We start from the raw sequence: 19787 nt of genomic DNA on the forward strand, positions 1-19787 counted from the left end.
AAACGCAAGCTCTGGAATTTGCGATACTCCTCCTAGACGATTCACCCGATCAGCACCAAACTCGGTCAGCATGAAGTCAAGACACTGAGGATGCTAAATTGCGAGCAACTTTTTGATATCTCAAACGGTTAGGCTGTGGCGAGGAGACGAATTTATGGCGAGAAAAGGGAAACAGGAAGTGTGTTATAACTTCTGCATTCATTAATTCATTTTGATGAAACTTCAGCAGTGTGTTCGTTGTAAGAGGCTGATCACATGGATATGACTTTTGTGAGTCAAAGTTATAGCGCCACCAACTGGCAGCAGGAAGTGTGTCACTTTCAAAATGCTTTGAAATCACCATCTTATTTTTACCCGATTTACTTCAAACTTCATCAGTATAATGTCAAAACATAGCAGATATAAAGCTGGTAAGCACTTCCTGATATTGTATATACTGTTGCCACGGCAACACATCAAACTATAACATTCTTTTTCGCTCCTTTTGAGATTCTTAAAATGCTTCAAATTACATGAAACTCAACACACACATCAGACATGCTGTCCAGTAGATATGGGCAAAGACTTAAAAACGGGCATGGTGGAGGAGCTCAGTAGCGCCATCTTTTAACAAAAGTAATGCAATCTTTTGTCAAAAGTGGGGGGGTTAGTTTTAACGTCAGTCACCAAACTCTGTATATATATTGTTCTCTTTGAGCCGAACAACTTTCTAATTTACAGTCATTAGCTCCGACGAACAGGAACTCAGATATTTAAGGCTTAAGGTGTGAGGACCTTATTGTAATTGCTAAAACCATCATTTTTCTTTTCCCAAATTAATTACATTTTTGATGGCCTAAACACGCATGAAAACTCATGAAACTTTGCACACGCATCAGAAGTGGTGAAAACATACATCTGATATGGGTTTCAGAATTAGGTGTGGCAAAATGGTTCGATAGCGCCACCTACAAAATTTAAATTAAGCATCATTCGCGCTACCTTTCATGTATGAGTATGAAATTTCAGTAGACGCATTCAGCAGCCCAATACCTACAAAAAAGACCCAAGGAGCCAAATCTGAAAAACCAACAGGAAGTGAGATATTTTGAATTTTCTTCGGCAACACATCAAACTATAACATTCTTTTTCGCTGCTTTTGAGACTCTTAAAATGCTTCAAATTACATGAAACTCAACACACACATCAGACATGCTGTCCAGTAGATATGGGCAAAGACTTAAAAACGGGCATGGTGGAGGAGCTCAGTAGCGCCATCTTTTAACAAAAGTAATGCAATCTTTTGTCAAAAGTGGAGGGGTTAGTTTTATATTCAGTCACCAAACTCTGTATATATATTGTTCTCTTTGAGCCAAACAACTTTCTAATTTACAGTCATTAGCTCCGACGAACAGGAACTCAGATATTTAAGGCTTAAGGTGTGAGGACCTTATTGTAATTGCTAAAACCATCATTTTTCTTTTCCCAAATGAATTACATTTTTGATGGCCTAAACACGCATGAAAACTCATGAAACTTTGCACACGCATCAGAAGTGGTGAAAACATACATCTGATATGGGTTTCAGAATTAGGTGTGGCAAAATGGTTCGATAGCGCCACCTACAAAATTTAAATTAAGCATCATTCGCGCTACGTTTCATGTATGAGTATGAAAATTCAGTAGACGCATTCAGCAGCCCAATACCTACAAAAAAGACCCAAGGCGCCAAATCTGAAAAACCAACAGGAAGTAAGATATTTTGAATTTTCTTTGGTAAATTGGTGCAGTTTTTGCCATTGCCAGACGTTGTATTTTAACAAACTCCTCCTAGAGATTTAATCATATCAACATCGTATTTGCACAGTCTAATCTAAAGGCCTTTGTGGTGTTAAATTGGGAAGATCTTGAGTTTTCTCTGAAGGGTGTGTCTGTGGTGGCCTCACAAATGTTGATGTTTCGCCATGACACAGGAAGTTGTTGTAACTCAGGCATACAATGTCCAATCTGCCTCAAACTTCACATGACAAGAGTCCTGGCCTGAAGACATCTACATTCCAATATTCAGTCAAAGTTATAGCGCCACCAACTGGCAGCAGGATGTGTCACTTTTTGAAAAAAAATTTAATCACTGTCTTACTTTCACCCGATTTACTTCAAACTTCATCAGTATAATGTGAAAACATGACAGATATAGACATACGAATGGATTCCTGATATTTTATAAACTGTTGCTATGGCAAAGTGTCATTTTAATTATTTTTTTGGGCGTTTTTGAGACTTAGCATGCTTGAAATTGTGTGTGTGTGTTTGTGTTTGTGTGTGTGTGTGTGTGTGTGTGTGTGTGTGTGTGTGTGTGTGTGTGTGTGTGTGCGCGTGCGCGTGTTTTCTATACATGGGCTTTACAGAAGGTCATTCTGTTTTTGAAAAGACACATGTCTTAAAATTAATTATTTACTGATAAAAATCAAATTGATTTAAAAAGTAAATTTCACATGATTTTCTAGTTTATAAGTTGTCTGGGTATCACCAGACCAAGCTCAATTTAAGATTGATCAATGAGCATTATTTGAATGACTCTGTATGCAATTGGATAGTCAACTAAACAGACTACTAAACTCGCCAATAGTGTGCCAGGTGAATAAGTTAGTCTGTGATTTGTTCCCGCACAAGTGTAACAGAAGCAGTAGAAATGAATGTACAGGTTTTCAGACTGTGTTGCAGGGCGAAGTCAAATCGCTGGCAGATCAGGCTGGGTTTACCCAGTCAGTCTAAGTAAATTTTATAATAAAGTAATACAATATCACCATTCGGACGGTATTCTGCGCTCATTTAAAATTGATGTGACATCATCTGACATGAAACTGATTCATTAAATTGAATTGATCTCATAGATGTGACTGTTGTGGTTCGTAGTCATAGCAGCACCAACTGCTGCTGTTAATGTGGTGAATCCATTTTCATTTGTAGGGCACTAACAATATAGTTTTATATAATTCGTTTAACAATTGTGTTAATACAATAAAAAGACCATGAATTAAATACTGGCCTTCTGGACTTACAAAATTTTGAGCTGCAAAAGATAACTTTGCACATATTTGAAAATTACCTATTATATCATATTACATTAGAATTCATCTATATTTAAATTACATCATGGGTGTGGCTTGTGGTCATAGCGGCACCAGATGCTGCGGTAAATGTGGCATATTTGAGCAATTTTAAAATACTCTCCTGTTTAAATGCATATTGCCTGTCTTGCACAATTTGCCTGAAGCCACTGGGGTGGTGGTGCCACCGGCTTGGGCCCGTCATCGCTGCTCGCAGCTTTAATTTAATCTTAGTTCTGCTAGTCACACTCGGCTCAGAGAGATTATGGCAAAAAAAAATAATGGCACTGAACGAGCAATAGTTATTAGTTCAAAAGGGCAAACATGCAGTCAAAGTTATATGAGAGTTAACTCATAAATCCGTCACTGTGAAATAAAGTAGACTTTTACAGCTGAAATGATGAGTGAATTAAGCATGCTTGGAACAATTACAGAGGAATATTGTAATGCACCACAATCAGGCACAAGGAAGGGAGACAATTACGGCTATATCGTTAGGTAGGCTGAGACAAAGTTATTTTTCGCAGCTTGTTTATTAACTTATAAACAGCAGTTTATTGTGTAATATGAGACAGTCGGGTCTGTGTCTTCCCACCGGGTTTGATTCCAGATATCAAATAATAGAAGGGTCCATGTCGGTTGGCATTTCTCGGATCTGCACGGGTCCGGGTCCAGTTTTTGAAATAATAGATGGGTCCGGGTTGGTTCTGTGTAGAACATTGCGGGTCTCTTCGGGTTCGGGTATGAATTTTTGGACCCGTGAAGACCTCTCTGTTTTAAAGTAATGTTAGCTTGTGGCTGTGTTTGTGTTGCATCAGCTTCCATCTCTTCTAGTTCATTATTTGTATACTCCGGTTCGAATAATTACGGATGAACAAAAAAATGCAAATCCTCTTCTTCGTAGAAATCATCTGACATATTTACGAATGATGTAAAGCACAATCAGTGTATAATTCAACAGATTAGGCGCGTCTTCCCTTCTTCGTGAGTTCACGTCCGAGGCATACGCGGAAGACAATAACTTAGTGGATAAAGTAGATATTTCCCAAAAAAATGCGCACAAAAACTATTCTTGTCGCTGTAACATAACTGTACAGCCAATGCAGTGAGATGGACTTTGTAACAACGTTTTTAGTGCTTCTATGGGTCGAGTGAGTAAAAAATGTACTGAATGTCAATGAAGGCCTATCTGAAGCCTTTCTCAGCCATCAGCTTTCAACTAAAATCTTCTTTTGTGTTCTGAAGATGAACGAAGGTCTTACAGGTTGTCTAACGGCATGAGGGTGAGTAATTAATGAGATAGTTCACCGCAAAATGAAAATTAACCCTTTAACAGTAATTTGTAAGAAAATGACCCAGCATTCACTGTAAAATAATACAATTTGATCCTGTTAATTCCAGGCAATTTTTTTACAGTGGTACATAGTATGTACATGGAGAACAGGAAATCAAAATAAAGTGCTACCATATTATGAACAGCATATGGGTCCAAAATAACATCAAACCCATTGACATTATTACCCCATTATATTTATATATATATATATATATATATATATATATATATATATATATATATATATATATATATATATATATATATATATATATATATATATATATATATATACATACATTTTATAATTGCAGGTTTGGAAATTACATGAAAGTGAGTTTTTTTTTTTTCCTCTGCTGTTTTTACTTCATTGTCCTCCTGTTAAACTTTCATTTCCTCATGAAGATCCTCCCCTTTAGATAAACTATAAAATGAGTGATGAAACGGCACGTTAATTCATTCACCTCCTGATCAAAGATGGATCTGCAAATCTCAGCTTTTCTTCTCCTCATTCTGTTCACTGCAGGTACAAAGACAAATAGTGTTTGTTTTTAATGTTATTGAATACTAAATCATGAATTATCTTATTGATTATCATCTCTCTCTTTCTCTCTTTTGATTACTAAAGGAAACTGTCTGAAATGTTATGAGTGTGTGGCAGACTCTTGTGTAGAGACGACATGCTCCAGTGGATTAACCAACTGCGTTAGTGCAACATTTATCAGTAAGTCCAGTATGATAGATTTAGGAATGTAACGGTATCAAATTTTCATGATGCGATAATTGCTGAAGCTTTTATCACGGTATGCGGTATCTCATAACAAAAAGAGCTGAATATTTAAATACCATAAAACATTGCACAAAACTGTATAAAGTAAACCAATTTTTCAAACAAATTAAGGCACAAAAAAAAATTTGGTAACACTTTTATACTCTTTATAATGTTATTTAATGCATTAACTATTTACAATGAGCAATATATGCTTAATATTCTTTGTTAAGGTTAGTTAACTGATAACGTTAGTCCATGTTAGCTCAGGTTTTGATTTTAAAGATGTATTGTTGAAACCATAGGCGTCGCTAGGCCCTTTTTTGGGGGGCTTCAGCCCTAAACTTATGCCTCAGCCCCCCTAAAAAAAATATGTGATTAACCTTTAAAACATATGAAACTGGTGGCAGGCTTCGGCTTCGTCCCGTTTTTTAGTCTGTCTCTCCAATCCGCAGCGGCTCTGAGCAGAGCGCAGCGCATGTCAGAAGCAGATGTGTGTGTGTGTGTGTGTGTGTGTGTGTGTGTGTGTGTGTGTGTGTGTGTGTGTGTGTGTGTGTGTGTGTGTGTGTGTGTGTGTGTAAATCTGAGCGTCATTGGTCTGTCACCGCTCGTCAATGTCAAAATATTTGATAAAACCAATCAAATCAGAGTAGGCGGGCTTTATGGTCACAGAAACTGCTGAGGCTGAGCGCAAATTTTAGCAGAGCAACTCGACGTCAAGTAAGATAAATGCAGCTAAATTAAACATTCATGTTTGACAGCTTCTGCTTTAAGTCAGAAATGTTAATCAAACGAAAAAAATATTTAGGCATATGAATAAACTTGTTGTGTCTAATTTTTAGACATTTTTAACGGGAAATATGCCAAAGTGATTCATAATGTAGGCCTTAACGGACAAAAAATATTAACAAAGCCATTTTCATCAGATTAGGCATAAGTTTAATAATGAATGTGTATATATTGTAAATTAATATAATTCTATTTGTAACATTCAGTCAATTAAAAAAAACCTCAGCTTTTTCAGCTTGTATTGGGCATACGATTAGTAGCCTAATGAATGTTCATACTGTGATTTTAATAAACTTAAAACTTTGATAAACAGTAAATTAACGTGTCTAAGAAAATTATTCATGAAACATAAATATCAGTATGTTAATATGTAAACCATATGTTCACTTTATTCACTGACGAAAACGGAAAAAAACAGTCAAAGCTCAGCGTTATGAAGAGACAGGGCAAGATAAAAAAAGAGAAAAAGAGAGATGTGGACATAAGAAAGACAAATAATTTACTGCCCAGTGACATGGTTTTCAAGCTATTATTATCAAATTTTTTGGCCTTCAGAACATCATAAAATGCTCATAGAAATCAAAATTTTCTCGGGGGACCATGTTAGAACCCCCTAACATTTGGGATCTTGGTGATTATAAACCTGCCTACATTATTGGGTATGATTAATGCATGTACAATATGGCCATGCAGTAAGGTGTTAATATTTGCTTTATAAGTAATGATAAACAGCCAATATCTTCTGGGTATGCATGTTTGTAAGCTATTAGTTAATAGCGCAATTTGGACCCTAAACTAAATAGTGTTACCATTTTTTCTACAGACCTACCTCACTGGGGGCTGAGCCCCCCTAAAATAAAAATCCTAGAAACGCCCCTGGTTGAAACCAACATTTATTAAAATTAATAAATGCATTGGAGGTATTTTATTGTTAGTTAACGAATGTTAACAAATAAATTAACTAATGCTAACAAAAGTGTTACTGTTGAGGAGGTGAATTAGGATTGTATTCTAAAGTGGTTCTAAATGTATCTAGCCTTCCTCTTGGGGTGTCGATCAGGACACAGGAATGGATCAAGGCAATAGGATTCAATCGAAGGGGTTTATTAAATACTGCAGAGGCTTATACAGAGGTACATAGGTGGGAGGTTGTTGTGTGATTCTACAATAAAACATAAATAAAGAAATAATCAGCATAACACGACTTGACTGTTATATCAATATATGCATCACATTACACTATACAAGGTTATTGTATACATAACTATAGTATAAAGTATTAACTTTCAGTGGAACAATACACTACAATATAGCGCTGTCACTTATGTAAACATAATCAGCATGTAGAACCGAAACTGTATGTATACAGGCCATTAATAATTACACCGCACCCTATATAATCCTCCCCTAAACGTAACATAAATAATTATCTTCATATCAGCATAGTGACATGAATAAACATATGTGAAACTGGGCTAAATATCACAAACTGCGATATTAGAAGTGTAACACCCAGCGCGCGAATGCACCGAACGCACCAGCATTCTGACTGACTGAAATTCTGACTAACTTAATAACAGCGGTAAAAATACCAAATGATGCCAATCAAACACTATGATTAACAAGGATTGTCTAATGATCAATACAGGTACTCACAATCAGTCATAGACGCACACTATAGTAAACAAATTGAAGTTATTTCTCCCGGTCGCGAGCAAGCCTCTCTCTCTCTCTCACTCTCTCTCGGATGCGTCCCGGCGGTGATTGACAGGTGCGCTAAGTCCCGCCTTTCCAACATTGCCGCCCCCAAATTTATTTGTAAATTTGTTCCGTTGGAAACTTTTTTAGGGTTTCTTTTATTGGTTTTCCCTTCCCGGATGTCCAATGTCTTCAGGGATTTCAGGAAGCACGATCAGACGAGCTATGGGCCGAGTATACATTCTGTCTTTTATCTGTATCTCTACTGTTCTGACATGGCCATCTGCTCCTGGGAAGACTTTCATAACCCTTCCAATCTGCCACAGGGAACGAGGTAACTGGGGGTCAACTAACATGGCTACAGTGCCGGGCTCAATGTCAGGTGATGGTCTTTGCCACTTTCCTCTCGTCTGCATTGCAGGTAGGTAGTGCCTTATGAACGCCGTCCAGAACCTGTCGGCTAATACCTGAGAGTGCCTTCATCTTTACTTTGTGAGGAGTTCAGACTCCGGATACACCACTTGGGGTAAGGAACCATCCAGCCGCCCCATCAACAAGCAATTTGGTGTAACTGCGTCTAGATCGGCCAGATCTGCTGAAACATATCCTAGAGGCTTAGAATTCAGGATGGCTTCAATCTCAATCAAAACTGTCCGAAGCACCTCTTCGGACACTGTTTCTGAGCCTAGCGTTGTACGAAGGGCAGTCTTTATTGACCGGATCTCCCTCTCCCATACACCACCAAAGTGCGGGGAGGCCGGAGGATTGAAGTGAAAACTGATCCTTTGTTTGGCTAACAGTTTTTGTAAAACCGGACTGAGTTGGCTGAAGGTTTCCCGGAGTTCCGTCTCTCCACCTCGGAAGTTTGTGCCCTGGTCAGAGTACAGCTCTGCAGGCTGGCCACGTCGACCAATGAACCTTCTTAGTGCCATCAGGAAGGCATCACTGTCCATGGAGGTTAGCACTTCTATGTGCACAGCACGGGTGGTGAGACACTTGAATAGAAGACCCCATCTCTTTTCTGTCCGGCGTCCTAATTTCACCACAAATGGCCCAAAACAGTCCATTCCTGCTGAATGAAATGCAGGCTTAAACAATCTCAGTCTTGGAGGGGGAAGATCAACCATCTGTTGTGTCGCTGGCTTAGACCTCCACTTACAACACTCAACGCATGCCCTTTGGTGCTTCTTGATTGCTTCTCTACCTCTCAGAATCCACACTCTCCTGCGGAGCTCAGCAAACACTCGCTCAGGTCCTGGGTGGTGGAGTCGAGTGTCATAGTCCTTAATAAGTAGCTGAGTGTTCGGATGATGAGAGTCGAGCACGATAGGGTGCAGTGTAGCTGGGTCAAGGTCTTCTACCCGCCTCAGTCGTCCTCCGACTCGGATGAGCTGGTTCTCTGAGTCAAATTCGGGTGCAAGACACAACAAACGACTATTAGAGTGAACTGGCTTGTTAGATTTCAACAACTGGAAGTCCTCAGGGAAACTATCCATCTGTATCTTCCTAAGAGCAGCAATCTCTGCCTCTTGGTAGGTACTGGCCAAAGGGGGTTCATTCTGGGCGGCCGCCCCATGCAGCTCCTGTGCAACTGCCTCCACCAAATCCTTCCAGCTGTTATATTTCTTTCCATCTGAAGTTGACGGCACAGCGGTGGCTATCCCACAGAAAACTCCTCTTTTAAGTTCAGCTGTATCTTCAGAGTCAGGCAAGTGTGAGGCGGGGTGAGAGGGCCACTCCTCCTGAGGTTGCAATAGGAACTTTGGACCGTGAAGCCATCTGTTGGGGCCGATAAAGTCTTGCAGTTTCTTGCCCCGAGTCAGGTCATCAGCAGGGTTTCTTTCAGAGTTGATGTATCGCCATTCTGCCTGGTTGGTCAACTCCTGAATTTCCGCTACCCGGGTGCCTACAAAGACCTTGTACCGGCAGGACTCGGAAAGGAGCCAGTGGAGGACAATAGTGGCGTCAGTCCAGTGGGTGACCTTGTCTATCTTCAGAGTGAGCTCAGTGGTAAGTAACTTTGCCAATTGTGCACCCATCAAGGCGGCGCAGAGCTCAAGCCTCGGTATTGATTGCTGCTTCCGTGGGGCCACTTTAGATCGGGCTAGAAGAAAGGCAAGGTGGAGATCCCCCTGGCTACCTTCTGAACGCAGGTAAGCAACAGCTCCATATGCCTTCTCGGAGGCATCACTGAAAATATGAATCTCACTGCTTACATCTGAATGATCCATTTAGGCGGGTTTATAGCACCTAGGAAGCGTTACCTGTGGTAGAAATTGAAGCTCCTCTTCCCAGTCCATCCATGCTTGCCGAAGCTCACCAGGGAGTTGTGGATCATCCCAGTCCCGGTGATTTACCCAAAGCTGCTGCACGATTACCTTGGCTCGGGTAGTATATGGCAGAATGACTCCCAGGGGGTCATATTGACTCGCCAGCACCCGGTAGATGCTCCGCATCGTCAAGGCATTGTAGGTGACCGGTCTGTGTTTAAACCCAAGATGGTCCAGCTCGCAGTGCCAGCTCAGGCCCAAGGTCGACTCTCGGGGGTCAGCCTTGTCTTGAGAGAGCCACAACTCCTGCTTAGAGGACCTGGCTTCCGAAGGTAGGTGGCTGACAACTTCCATTACATTACTGGCCCACTGTCGGATGTCAAAACCACCAGAGGATAAGAGGGCACGTAACTTATCCACCAACAGTCGCGCCTCATGGACAGAACTCAAACTCTGTAAACAGTTGTCTACGTAGAAGCATTTGTCCACTGAGAATCTTACATCCTCGTCAGGAGTACTGTGCAGTGCCACATGTCGCTGAAGGGCGAAGGATGCACAGCAGGGGCTGCACGTAGTCCCGAAGGGAAGGACTTGCCACTCATAAGTATCGGGAGGGTCATCTCGACGCAGGTCACGCCATAGGAAACGCAGGAGTGGTCTGTCCTCAGGCAGTAGCAGGACCTGATGGAACATCCCACGTATATCCCCACTGATGGCCACACAATGCTCCCTGAACCGCAGGAGGACACCCAGAAGAGAGGGGCTTAGGACTGGACCTGGTAATAAGGAGTCGTTAAGGTTCAGCCCCTTGTACTCGAAGGAACAGTTGAACACTATGCGGTTTTTTCCATTGTGAGCGACCATATGGTGCGGTATATACCATTTCTCTCCTGAGGCTCCCTCTCCTTCATTCTGCAGCTTAATGGCAGCACCAGTTTCCTCCAGCTTCTTAATCTCAGACTTATACACATCTGCCTTCTCTGGTGACCGAGCAAGCCTACGCTCCATGCCTCTGAGACTAGGCATCACTGCTTCCTTCAGAGCACAGAAGAAGGGAAAATCCTTCCTGCGCAATAAGGGTGTTGCATAGCGGAGGATTCCGTCAACCTCGACCCTAGTAGTCTTGGCCTCCAAGAGACTTATAGCTTCTTGATCCTCTCTGGATCGGGTAGCTTGCTTCTCATAGCGGTAAGGGAAAGCATCAATCTGCCACAGCCTTTCAACATCCCTCTTCAGCTCTAGTTCAGCAGGGGTGAGGGACAAGAAGAAGCACTGTTGTGGTGACAGCTGCTCTTTCAAGAGTCGTACAGGTCCTTGCAATGTCCACCCGAGCCTTGTCTGAATAGCTGCAGGTCCTCCAGAGGGACTCAGACGAACAGGCGATATGGGAGTAATGAGGTTAGTATTGTCAGATCCAATAAGCAATAATGGGCGTACTCCTTCGAAAGACTGCAGGGGAAGGTTCTTCAGGTGCTGATACTTTTCCAGGACACTCAGAGGGTAAGAATGGTCTGCTAGACCAAGGCGTTCAGCAGTGAAAGCAGCTGAGATTCGAAATATTTTCTGCGGCTGAGTTACTGGAGAAATCTGGAAGGAGACCACAGCACCACTGACAGTTTGTACATCCTGACGGATAGTCCGCAAGGCTAAGCTTTCCACAGGTCCGTGGATTCCCAACTTGCTGGCTGCAGGGGATAGGAGAATCGTCCTTTCTGACCCATCATCAAGGACAGCGTAGGTATCCAGGGTCTTGTCTTTGTGACGAAGCAGGACTCTAACAACCTTGAGCAGAACTTTCCTACATCCCATTGGTCTATCCAGATACAGAGTCTCAGTCGCTGAGTTAACCAGACAAGAACCTTCAACCACTGGTTTGGAGTTAACCTCATGAAGGATCTGCAGGTGCCTGCCTTTACAAATACTACATGGTTTCTTGAGGGTACACTTAGCTGCTGTGTGTGCACGCCCACAGCGCCAGCAGCGGTGATTTGCCTGGATCCAATCGGTTATCTGTTGTTTGTTGAAGGACTTGAAGGTATCACACTGACTGAGGTAATGATCATTTTTGTCACAAAACGGACAGAAAACTCTAGCCTGTCCTTTGGGGGTCCCTGAACCGGCTAGTGGAATCGGAGCTGGTCCAGTAAGTAGTTTAGCAGGGCCCTCTTCCGATCCATGAAGTACAGTAGCAGAGCGTCCAACAGGGTTCGTCGTCCTCCCTCGGTTGGTCTTCTGCTCTACCCTCTGCCGACGGTCTGGAATTTGACTCTCACTGCTCTGACACCATGCTTCGTACTGCAACCATTCAGCGAAGTCCAAAAGGTTATACACTGCACCAGGACGACGAAACATGTGTCTTCTGAACTCCGACCTCATTTCCGGAGGTAATTTGTTCAGCAGCCTCTCCACATGTGAACCGCACCTCAATTCAGCCTGACCCTCATGGCCTAAAGTCTCCAGCATACCGACAAGGGATCTGATTTGCAACGCGAACTTGTCAAAGGCTGCTGTATCACCTCTGCGAATATCGGGAGCATCCATCACTTTAGATATCCTTCTGAGGGCTAACTTGTAAGGTTGTCCAAACCTCTCAGTCAGAGCTGCCATGGTAGCACTATACGGGAAAGGTGAGTTCAGATAGGAGTCAGCTACCAGGCGGGCTTCATCTAATCTCAAATGGTCCATCAAGATCTGATAACGGAAGAGCTCAGTAGCATCAGGAGGCAAAAGGTTCTCCAGAGCAAGCTTTAGTCTGGTAAACTCACTAGGATCTCCTGTTATGAAGTCTGGGATGGTCGGTGTAGGACCACGGTAGGTTCTCTCTCTTTCATCGAGATGCAAGGTGGTAGCTCTGTGCCTAGGTGTCAGATACCTGGGTCCCATTGGCTCATAGCTGTCGTGCGGGTGAGGCAGGTGGGCAGCCCTATCAGGCTCAAACATCTGCTTGGGATACTGAATTGAATCATGGCCATAGGTACGGTACTCAGCGAGTGGTGGAGGTAATCTGCCAGAAGTTGGTAGGGCAGATTCATCTGGATAGCTAGCAGGAATGGAGTTATGGTAATTAGGTGGCTTAACTGACTGTGTAAATTCCTGTTTTGCAGGCGATCCAGTTTGCATCTGATCTCTCATTATTTGCAGCTCACCAAGCATCTTCCCCAGGAAATCTACCAGCACATGTTCCCTTAGAGGCTCTTCAGCATTACTCTCTGGATGGCTAGGCAGACTACAATGATTTCTATCACCCACAGTTGGGGTAGGAAATGAGCTATAATCCCCTCTATGGAAAGACAAATCAGAGTTCACCGGTGCAGCAGCTGTACTAGCCAACTGCAATGACTGCCGGGTGGTAAATGAGAGGGGACGTGGCATTGAAAGAGACTCAGAGCGCAACATGGGTTGCGAAGACCTTCGTGCAGCATTACAGACAGTTTGTGGAGATGATTGAACCTCAGTCTCTTCCCAAGGCCGATGATAGGGGGAAGACTGGGATTGGGTCGAGGGCATAGGAACTCGTACTTTCACCAGTTGTCTTTCATAGGAACGCTCTCTATTGAAAGCAGCCGACGACCACTCGTCCACCACATTCCAGGAATACTGACTCAAGGGACTAGAGACTCTGTCAGATAAGGAGGGAGAAATCATGGCAGCATCTGATGGATCACCTCTTTGAAGCTCCTCTGCGGCATGAGCCCTCATTGGCTGGCTGATCTGTCTGCGTTGTGCAGCGGTGAGATCGTAGTCTTCAAGATAGGCTGGAGGGCGAACATGGCGTTGAGGCCTGCCACCATCTGCATTTACCCTTTCTGGTTGCATATTATAGCTGATAGATCCTCTTTATCCAAGAGCAATGGCTCATCCGGCTCGAAGGACCAATTTTGTTGAGGAGGTGAATTAGGATTGTATTCTAAAGTGGTTCTAAATGTATCTAGCCTTCCTCTTGGGGTGTCGATCAGGACACAGGAATGGATCAAGGCAATAGGATTCAATCGAAGGGGTTTATTAAATACTGCAGAGGCTTATACAGAGGTACATAGGTGGGAGGTTGTTGTGTGATTCTACAATAAAACATAAATAAAGAAATAATCAGCATAACACGACTTGACTGTTATATCAATATATGCATCACATTACACTATACAAGGTTATTGTATACATAACTATAGTATAAAGTATTAACTTTCAGTGGAACAATACACTACAATATAGCGCTGTCACTTATGTAAACATAATCAGCATGTAGAACCGAAACTGTATGTATACAGGCCATTAATAATTACACCGCACCCTATATAATCCTCCCCTAAACGTAACATAAATAATTATCTTCATATCAGCATAGTGACATGAATAAACATATGTGAAACTGGGCTAAATATCACAAACTGCGATATTAGAAGTGTAACACCCAGCGCGCGAATGCACCGAACGCACCAGCATTCTGACTGACTGAAATTCTGACTAACTTAATAACAGCGGTAAAAATACCAAATGATGCCAATCAAACACTATGATTAACAAGGATTGTCTAATGATCAATACAGGTACTCACAATCAGTCATAGACGCACACTATAGTAAACAAATTGAAGTTATTTCTCCCGGTCGCGAGCAAGCCTCTCTCTCTCTCTCACTCTCTCTCGGATGCGTCCCGGCGGTGATTGACAGGTGCGCTAAGTCCCGCCTTTCCAACAGTTACCAAGCAATAATAAAAAGTCAGTTTTCAATCAATATCTACAGGGCATGTTGTAGTCCAGATTAAAATGTAAAATTTTGTAAAATAAATGCCTATTTAGTCAAAATATTTAATTAAGTGTTTAGTGCTGTGATGAACGAGACCCTTTTCACATTTCTGTTTCTCAAGTTGGAAGTCATTGGGTTAACATTTATAGTGGTGAGTGAGAGTATACATTAAACATATTTTTTGTGTCCCTATTTGCTCAAATAGCAAAAGAAAAACTCCACAATAGTGATTTCACAATTTTTTACAAAGAGGGATGTTTTTACCATCAATCCCATAGACGCTGTATTAGAAACACCCTCACAGCAGCGGTAACTAGTTCTTTATAATTTGATGCAAAAGTAATATAAAGTATTTTTACAAAGTAAATTATAATACAAAAAAGTACAGATTTTAAGATTCTGATGCCTGTTAAAATGCATCATCACAGTCTGTGAAAAGGGTCGACTGCGAATACAAAAATATGAATAGCTGTTTAAAATAGTCTACTAGGAGGTTGCTAGGCAACGTGGGGGAGAGGACGCTGGCGTTGTCTGTTCGCCGCTTCTCCACCCACAAATCATGTTAATGTACTATTAGATTTAGATTTTATTTTATTTCCTTATGTTTGTGACTAGTCTAACAGTCAGAGCTACAATTGGGGCTGTTGCTGATTGCTGGCAGCCACTGAGAGGACGTTGTTCGTCGTTTCGCCGTTTTCCACCGCTTCTCTAATGTTTATGTTTGAATTGCTGCGGTTGGTTCTGGTTTGGAGGACATTTGATGTTTCTCGCCGCGGCTGCTCACTGGTGGTCTCCCTTGGGCTTGAGCTGCATGGTGGATGAAGTTTGCACCGGGCTAGCGTCATCCGGGCCATCGTAATCGGCGTCCGGCATGATGTTGGGATGTTCCGCTTCTCGGCTGCGCCGCTGTTCTGTCCTGCATTGCGGCCGTGGAGCGGCTTGGACTTCTGCGCCGACCCCGGTGTGTCCACAGAAGTGCCCGGAAAAATGTTCTGCCTCCTGCATGGTGCTGCGGCGATCCCCATCGTTTGAATGGTCATGAAGACCCATCATCTGGTCTTCAGCTGTCGTGCCTCGGCGATGTCATCAGGACACTGCCGCTGGGGGAAATCTGAAGAAACATGGAGTGGACCACAGTGTGCTGCGGAGCTAACAGAGACTCCACCATCAGCTGTTTTCTGTTCACCATCAGCTCTGTTTCTGTTCACCATCAGCTGTTTTCTGTTCACCATCAGCTCTGTTTCTGTTCACCATCAACTCTGTTTCTGTTCACCATCAGCTCTGTTTCTGTTCATCATCAGCTCTGTTTCTGTTCATCATCAGCTCTGTTTCTGTTCACCATCAGCTCTGTTTCTGTTCACCATCAGCTCTGTTTCTGTTCACCATCAGCTCTGTTTCTGTTCATCATCAGCTCTGTTTCTGTTCACCATCAGCTCTGTTTCTGTTCACCATCAGCTCTGTTTCTGTTCATCATCAGCTCTGTTTCTGTTCACCATCAGCTCTGTTTCTGTTCACCATCAGCTCTGTTTCTGTTCACCATCAGCTCTGTTTTCTGTTCACCATCAGCTCTGTTTCTGTTCACCATCAGCTCTGTTTCTGTTCACCATCAGCTCTGTTTCTGTTCATCATCAGCTCTGTTTCTGTTCACCATCAGCTCTGTTTCTGTTCATCATCAGCTCTGTTTCTGTTCACCATCAGCTCTGTTTCTGTTCACCATCAGCTCTGTTTCTGTTCACCATCAGCTCTGTTTCTGTTCACCATCAGCTCTGTTTCTGTTCACCATCAGCTCTGTTTCTGTTCACCATCAGCTCTGTTTCTGTTCTGTTTTCTGTGTTGGTTGATTGTTTGCAGTATTCTATATTTTTACTTGTTATTAATTTTTTTGTTGTTGTTGTTATTTTTTCCCCCCTTTGTTGCACTTTGAGATTCTTCGGAATGAAAAGTGCATTATAAATAAAATCTATTATTATTATTATTATTATTATTATTACTATTGCTCAGAAACAGAATGTAGTGCAGCTGCTTTGTTTACAGGGTTACCAGGGTAACGGCTGCATTTCTCTTTTAGAAAAAGTAGACATTATAAGTGTCTAATGTGTTTGGTAGCCGCTGCTCAGGTTTTGTTTGTGGACATTTGGCATGTCCCCAACACTTTTTGAAACATCTCCATTTGATTAGCAGTTAGTTTGTGTTAAATAAGAGGCAATCTATCGCTGGAATAAGTCGTTTTTTAAATCATGGCGAGTGCTTTTCATTTAGTTTTTTCCCTTAACAATTATTACTCCATAATACAATTAGCAATTAGTCAAATTAATTAATGGTCATTTTATATTAATGTTGTCTTTTTATTCTGCTTTGCAGCTTCTAGTCCAAATAATCATTCTACATTTAAGACTAAACTGTGTGCTCGACCAAGTGATTGTATAACTGGGTCATACAGCATCGGTGATCATAAGGTGTCTACTTCCTGCTGTAGCACAGACCTGTGCAATGTCCAAGATGCTCCAGGTATTGTACTTTACAGTTTACAGTCATAAAACATTCACCAAAACAAAAAAAAGAGAACTAAACTACAAGTGTGAACACACTAGAAAAAAATCCCAATTTTACAAAAGGAATTGGAACAACGAACACCTATGTTTTTTGTGCAATAAGACCAGAACAATGTAAAAAAAGCTTCTTCTTTTTTTCCTGTAGAGCCCTCTAATGTCCCGAATGGAAAGAAATGTTACTATTGTGATGGACAGAACTGCTCAAACAATATAATGAGCTGTTCAGGCAGTGAAGATCGCTGCATTAAAATAACAGGTGAGAAAGAATCGTGTGTTTATTTTTATCTTAGGTTTTCATCTACCATTTTTCAGCTGAGACACCTCAGCTTTCATTCATTTATCCACTTTTGTTTTCTTTTCTATTCATCAGGGACTAATGCAAATCAGACAGTGGTTGTACAAGGCTGTGTCTCTAAATCTTATTGTGAAGCATCAGTTAGTAATGTTAACCTCGTTGGGAGGTCCTCATGCTGTGAGGGGAACCTGTGTAACGGTGCTCAGAGCGTCACTCAGAGCTTCCTGTTCCTCTGCGGTTCTCTGCTCTCCTACTTCCTGCTGCACTGAATCCAGCGGCTCTTCTCATTCTACAGATACGCTGTATTGACTATATATTGTGTTTTTATCTGTACTATATTTGACCTGGTTTTGAGAATCACAAAATCTGATTAGTTGAAGAAAATATACATTTAATGAAATATTTAATACAATATTACGATCACTAAAATAAAATGTAATGATCTCCCTCTGCATTTGTTTCTTTATTTTTAAAACACGATTATCTATTATTAGTCAGAGAAGTATACTGGCACTACTGGAAATGTAGTTCAGTATGGTTCTTCGGCTTGTAACAATAGCAGAAACATTTATGGTGCTAAAGAGAACCCTTTTTATAAAGTTCCATAAAGAACTCTACTCTCTTAAAAAATGCTGTGTTAGAAACAAACCAAGTCGGCTTGAAAATGGACAAACCCGGCAAACGGGTTGTTTAACAAAGGTTATGTTACATTTTACTGCTGGGTATTTTATCTCAACTACTGCTTAAAAATAATTGTATTGCTTGCTTAAAATGAAAGTATGTTGGAAATTAACATCAATATGTTTAATACATGTTATATTAATAACTTTAATGAACAATAATTAAACAATAATCATTTGTTAAAGTGCTTAGGCTATAAATGTTCAGCTTTTGATTATCATTGTTGCCTCTATATCATTATGTAAGATATATCATTTTGGGTTCATTTTAAGCCAGCCATAGTCATTTGTAAACAATAGTTGGGTTAAATAAAACTGCCCAGCACATTGGGCAAACATTTAACCCAACTGCTGGGTTAAAACAGCCCAATTGCCTATCATGCCAAAGAACTTGAACCTTTTATTCTTGGAACTGTGGCACAATTTACCCAGCAGGTGGCAGCACATGATCTTTTGTACCAAAATAACAATTGATTCTTGTTTGCGGTTCATTACCTTTTTTTATTTTTATTTTATTTTTTTACTTTTTACTGCCTCTTCTACTCGAGACCTTTTTTTTTAGGACAAATCAATTCGAATAACCATTCGAATGCATTTTAAATATACATTGAGAAAAGTTCAGAGATGGTTTAATTATTTGTGTAGCACTGTTTTAAACTTGAATATTAAGACGTAGAAACTTTAAATGAACTTTGGTTTGAGTCCTTGTGCCAAATCAATTAATTATTTAAGAATTATTTAAGATGAATTATTTAAGAATTAAAGAAAAGATGCACGTAGGACTGTTGTTGCATTTATGTATTGATTTGTTTGAATATGCTTAAATCCAATTTTATTTTGAATGCGCTAACGTTAGATTAACAATAGTATTTTACTTTAAATAAAAGTGTTTTGTACAGCAATTATATTTACATGTATGATCTAAATCAGTAGGCTACTTTAACTTTTTGTTTTCTAAGAGCCATGTTAAAACCATTGAGAGAAAATGGCAGTAGCATAAAACAATAAGATAATCATGCATATGAGATGAAGATGAAGGAGATATTAATGCTACTTTTGTGTGTGCGTGCATGCGTGTTTGTGTGTCTACAAAATGAGCTGGCCCAGATCTGTTATGAGACTGGAACAGATTTGGCCCTCACTAGGGCCAAATCGCAATAAAGGAATCCGGACCTGGCCCAGTGCTGGTCCGGATGAGTAAAAACGGATCCGTGCCGGTATTGGCCCGTTGTGCCAAAAGACACCGGCCCAGGTCTGATACGTGGATTTGGCCCAGAACTTATGAATGGTCTGGGCCAAATCCGAGCCAGATGAATTTTGCTGTCTGGGAAGTCTCACGCTTTGGGCGTGAGACACACGCATTTTAACCCGTTCACACGCTCACACGCCACACCTTGTATTTCTCACGCAGAGAAATCGCCAGGGTAACACACTAATTTGCGGGCGCTATTAGAGGAATCAAGCGAGTTCCCCATAGAGTTCTGACGGCCCTGCCACGCACCAGTTAATCTAATAAAAATAGAGGCCGAACAGCCAATCATAAAATAGATTTACTGTATCTGGGTAA

The 19787-nt window shown here is 41.3% G+C and overlaps 3 protein-coding genes across 4 annotated transcripts; 1 reads left to right on the forward strand and 2 right to left on the reverse strand.

Moving 5' to 3' along the window:
- Positions 1-4807: 4807 nt before the first annotated feature.
- Positions 4808-9912, reverse strand: LOC137046733 (uncharacterized). Of its 2 annotated transcripts, none has more exons than XM_067424108.1 (2): positions 7640-9912; positions 4808-4945 (listed from the first exon to the last, which is right to left on the reverse strand). In XM_067424108.1, exon 1 carries the CDS (start codon positions 9910-9912, stop codon positions 8167-8169), a length of 1746 nt encoding a protein of 581 aa, XP_067280209.1. In that variant the 3' UTR covers positions 4808-4945; positions 7640-8166. The 2 variants fall into 2 exon arrangements, with proteins under 2 accessions (XP_067280209.1, XP_067280210.1); XM_067424109.1 differs by lacking the exon at positions 4808-4945 and adding an exon at positions 6923-7145.
- On the forward strand, positions 4898-17982 carry LOC137046735 (phospholipase A2 inhibitor gamma subunit B-like). The gene is made up of 5 exons (XM_067424110.1): positions 4898-4951; positions 5054-5149; positions 17055-17201; positions 17391-17501; positions 17616-17982. The coding sequence occupies exons 1-5, from the start codon at positions 4903-4905 to the stop codon at positions 17807-17809; spliced, it is 597 nt and encodes a 198-aa protein (XP_067280211.1). The 5' UTR covers positions 4898-4902; the 3' UTR covers positions 17810-17982.
- Positions 9932-14599, reverse strand: LOC137047008 (uncharacterized). The gene is made up of 3 exons (XM_067424538.1): positions 14504-14599; positions 10002-14009; positions 9932-9945 (listed from the first exon to the last, which is right to left on the reverse strand). The coding sequence occupies exons 2-3, from the start codon at positions 13765-13767 to the stop codon at positions 9932-9934; spliced, it is 3780 nt and encodes a 1259-aa protein (XP_067280639.1). The 5' UTR covers positions 13768-14009; positions 14504-14599.
- Positions 17983-19787: the final 1805 nt, after the last annotated feature.

The sequence above is a fragment of the Pseudorasbora parva genome, chromosome 18 (assembly GCF_024679245.1).
Source record: "Pseudorasbora parva isolate DD20220531a chromosome 18, ASM2467924v1, whole genome shotgun sequence".
Classification (NCBI taxonomy): domain Eukaryota; kingdom Metazoa; phylum Chordata; class Actinopteri; order Cypriniformes; family Gobionidae; genus Pseudorasbora; species Pseudorasbora parva.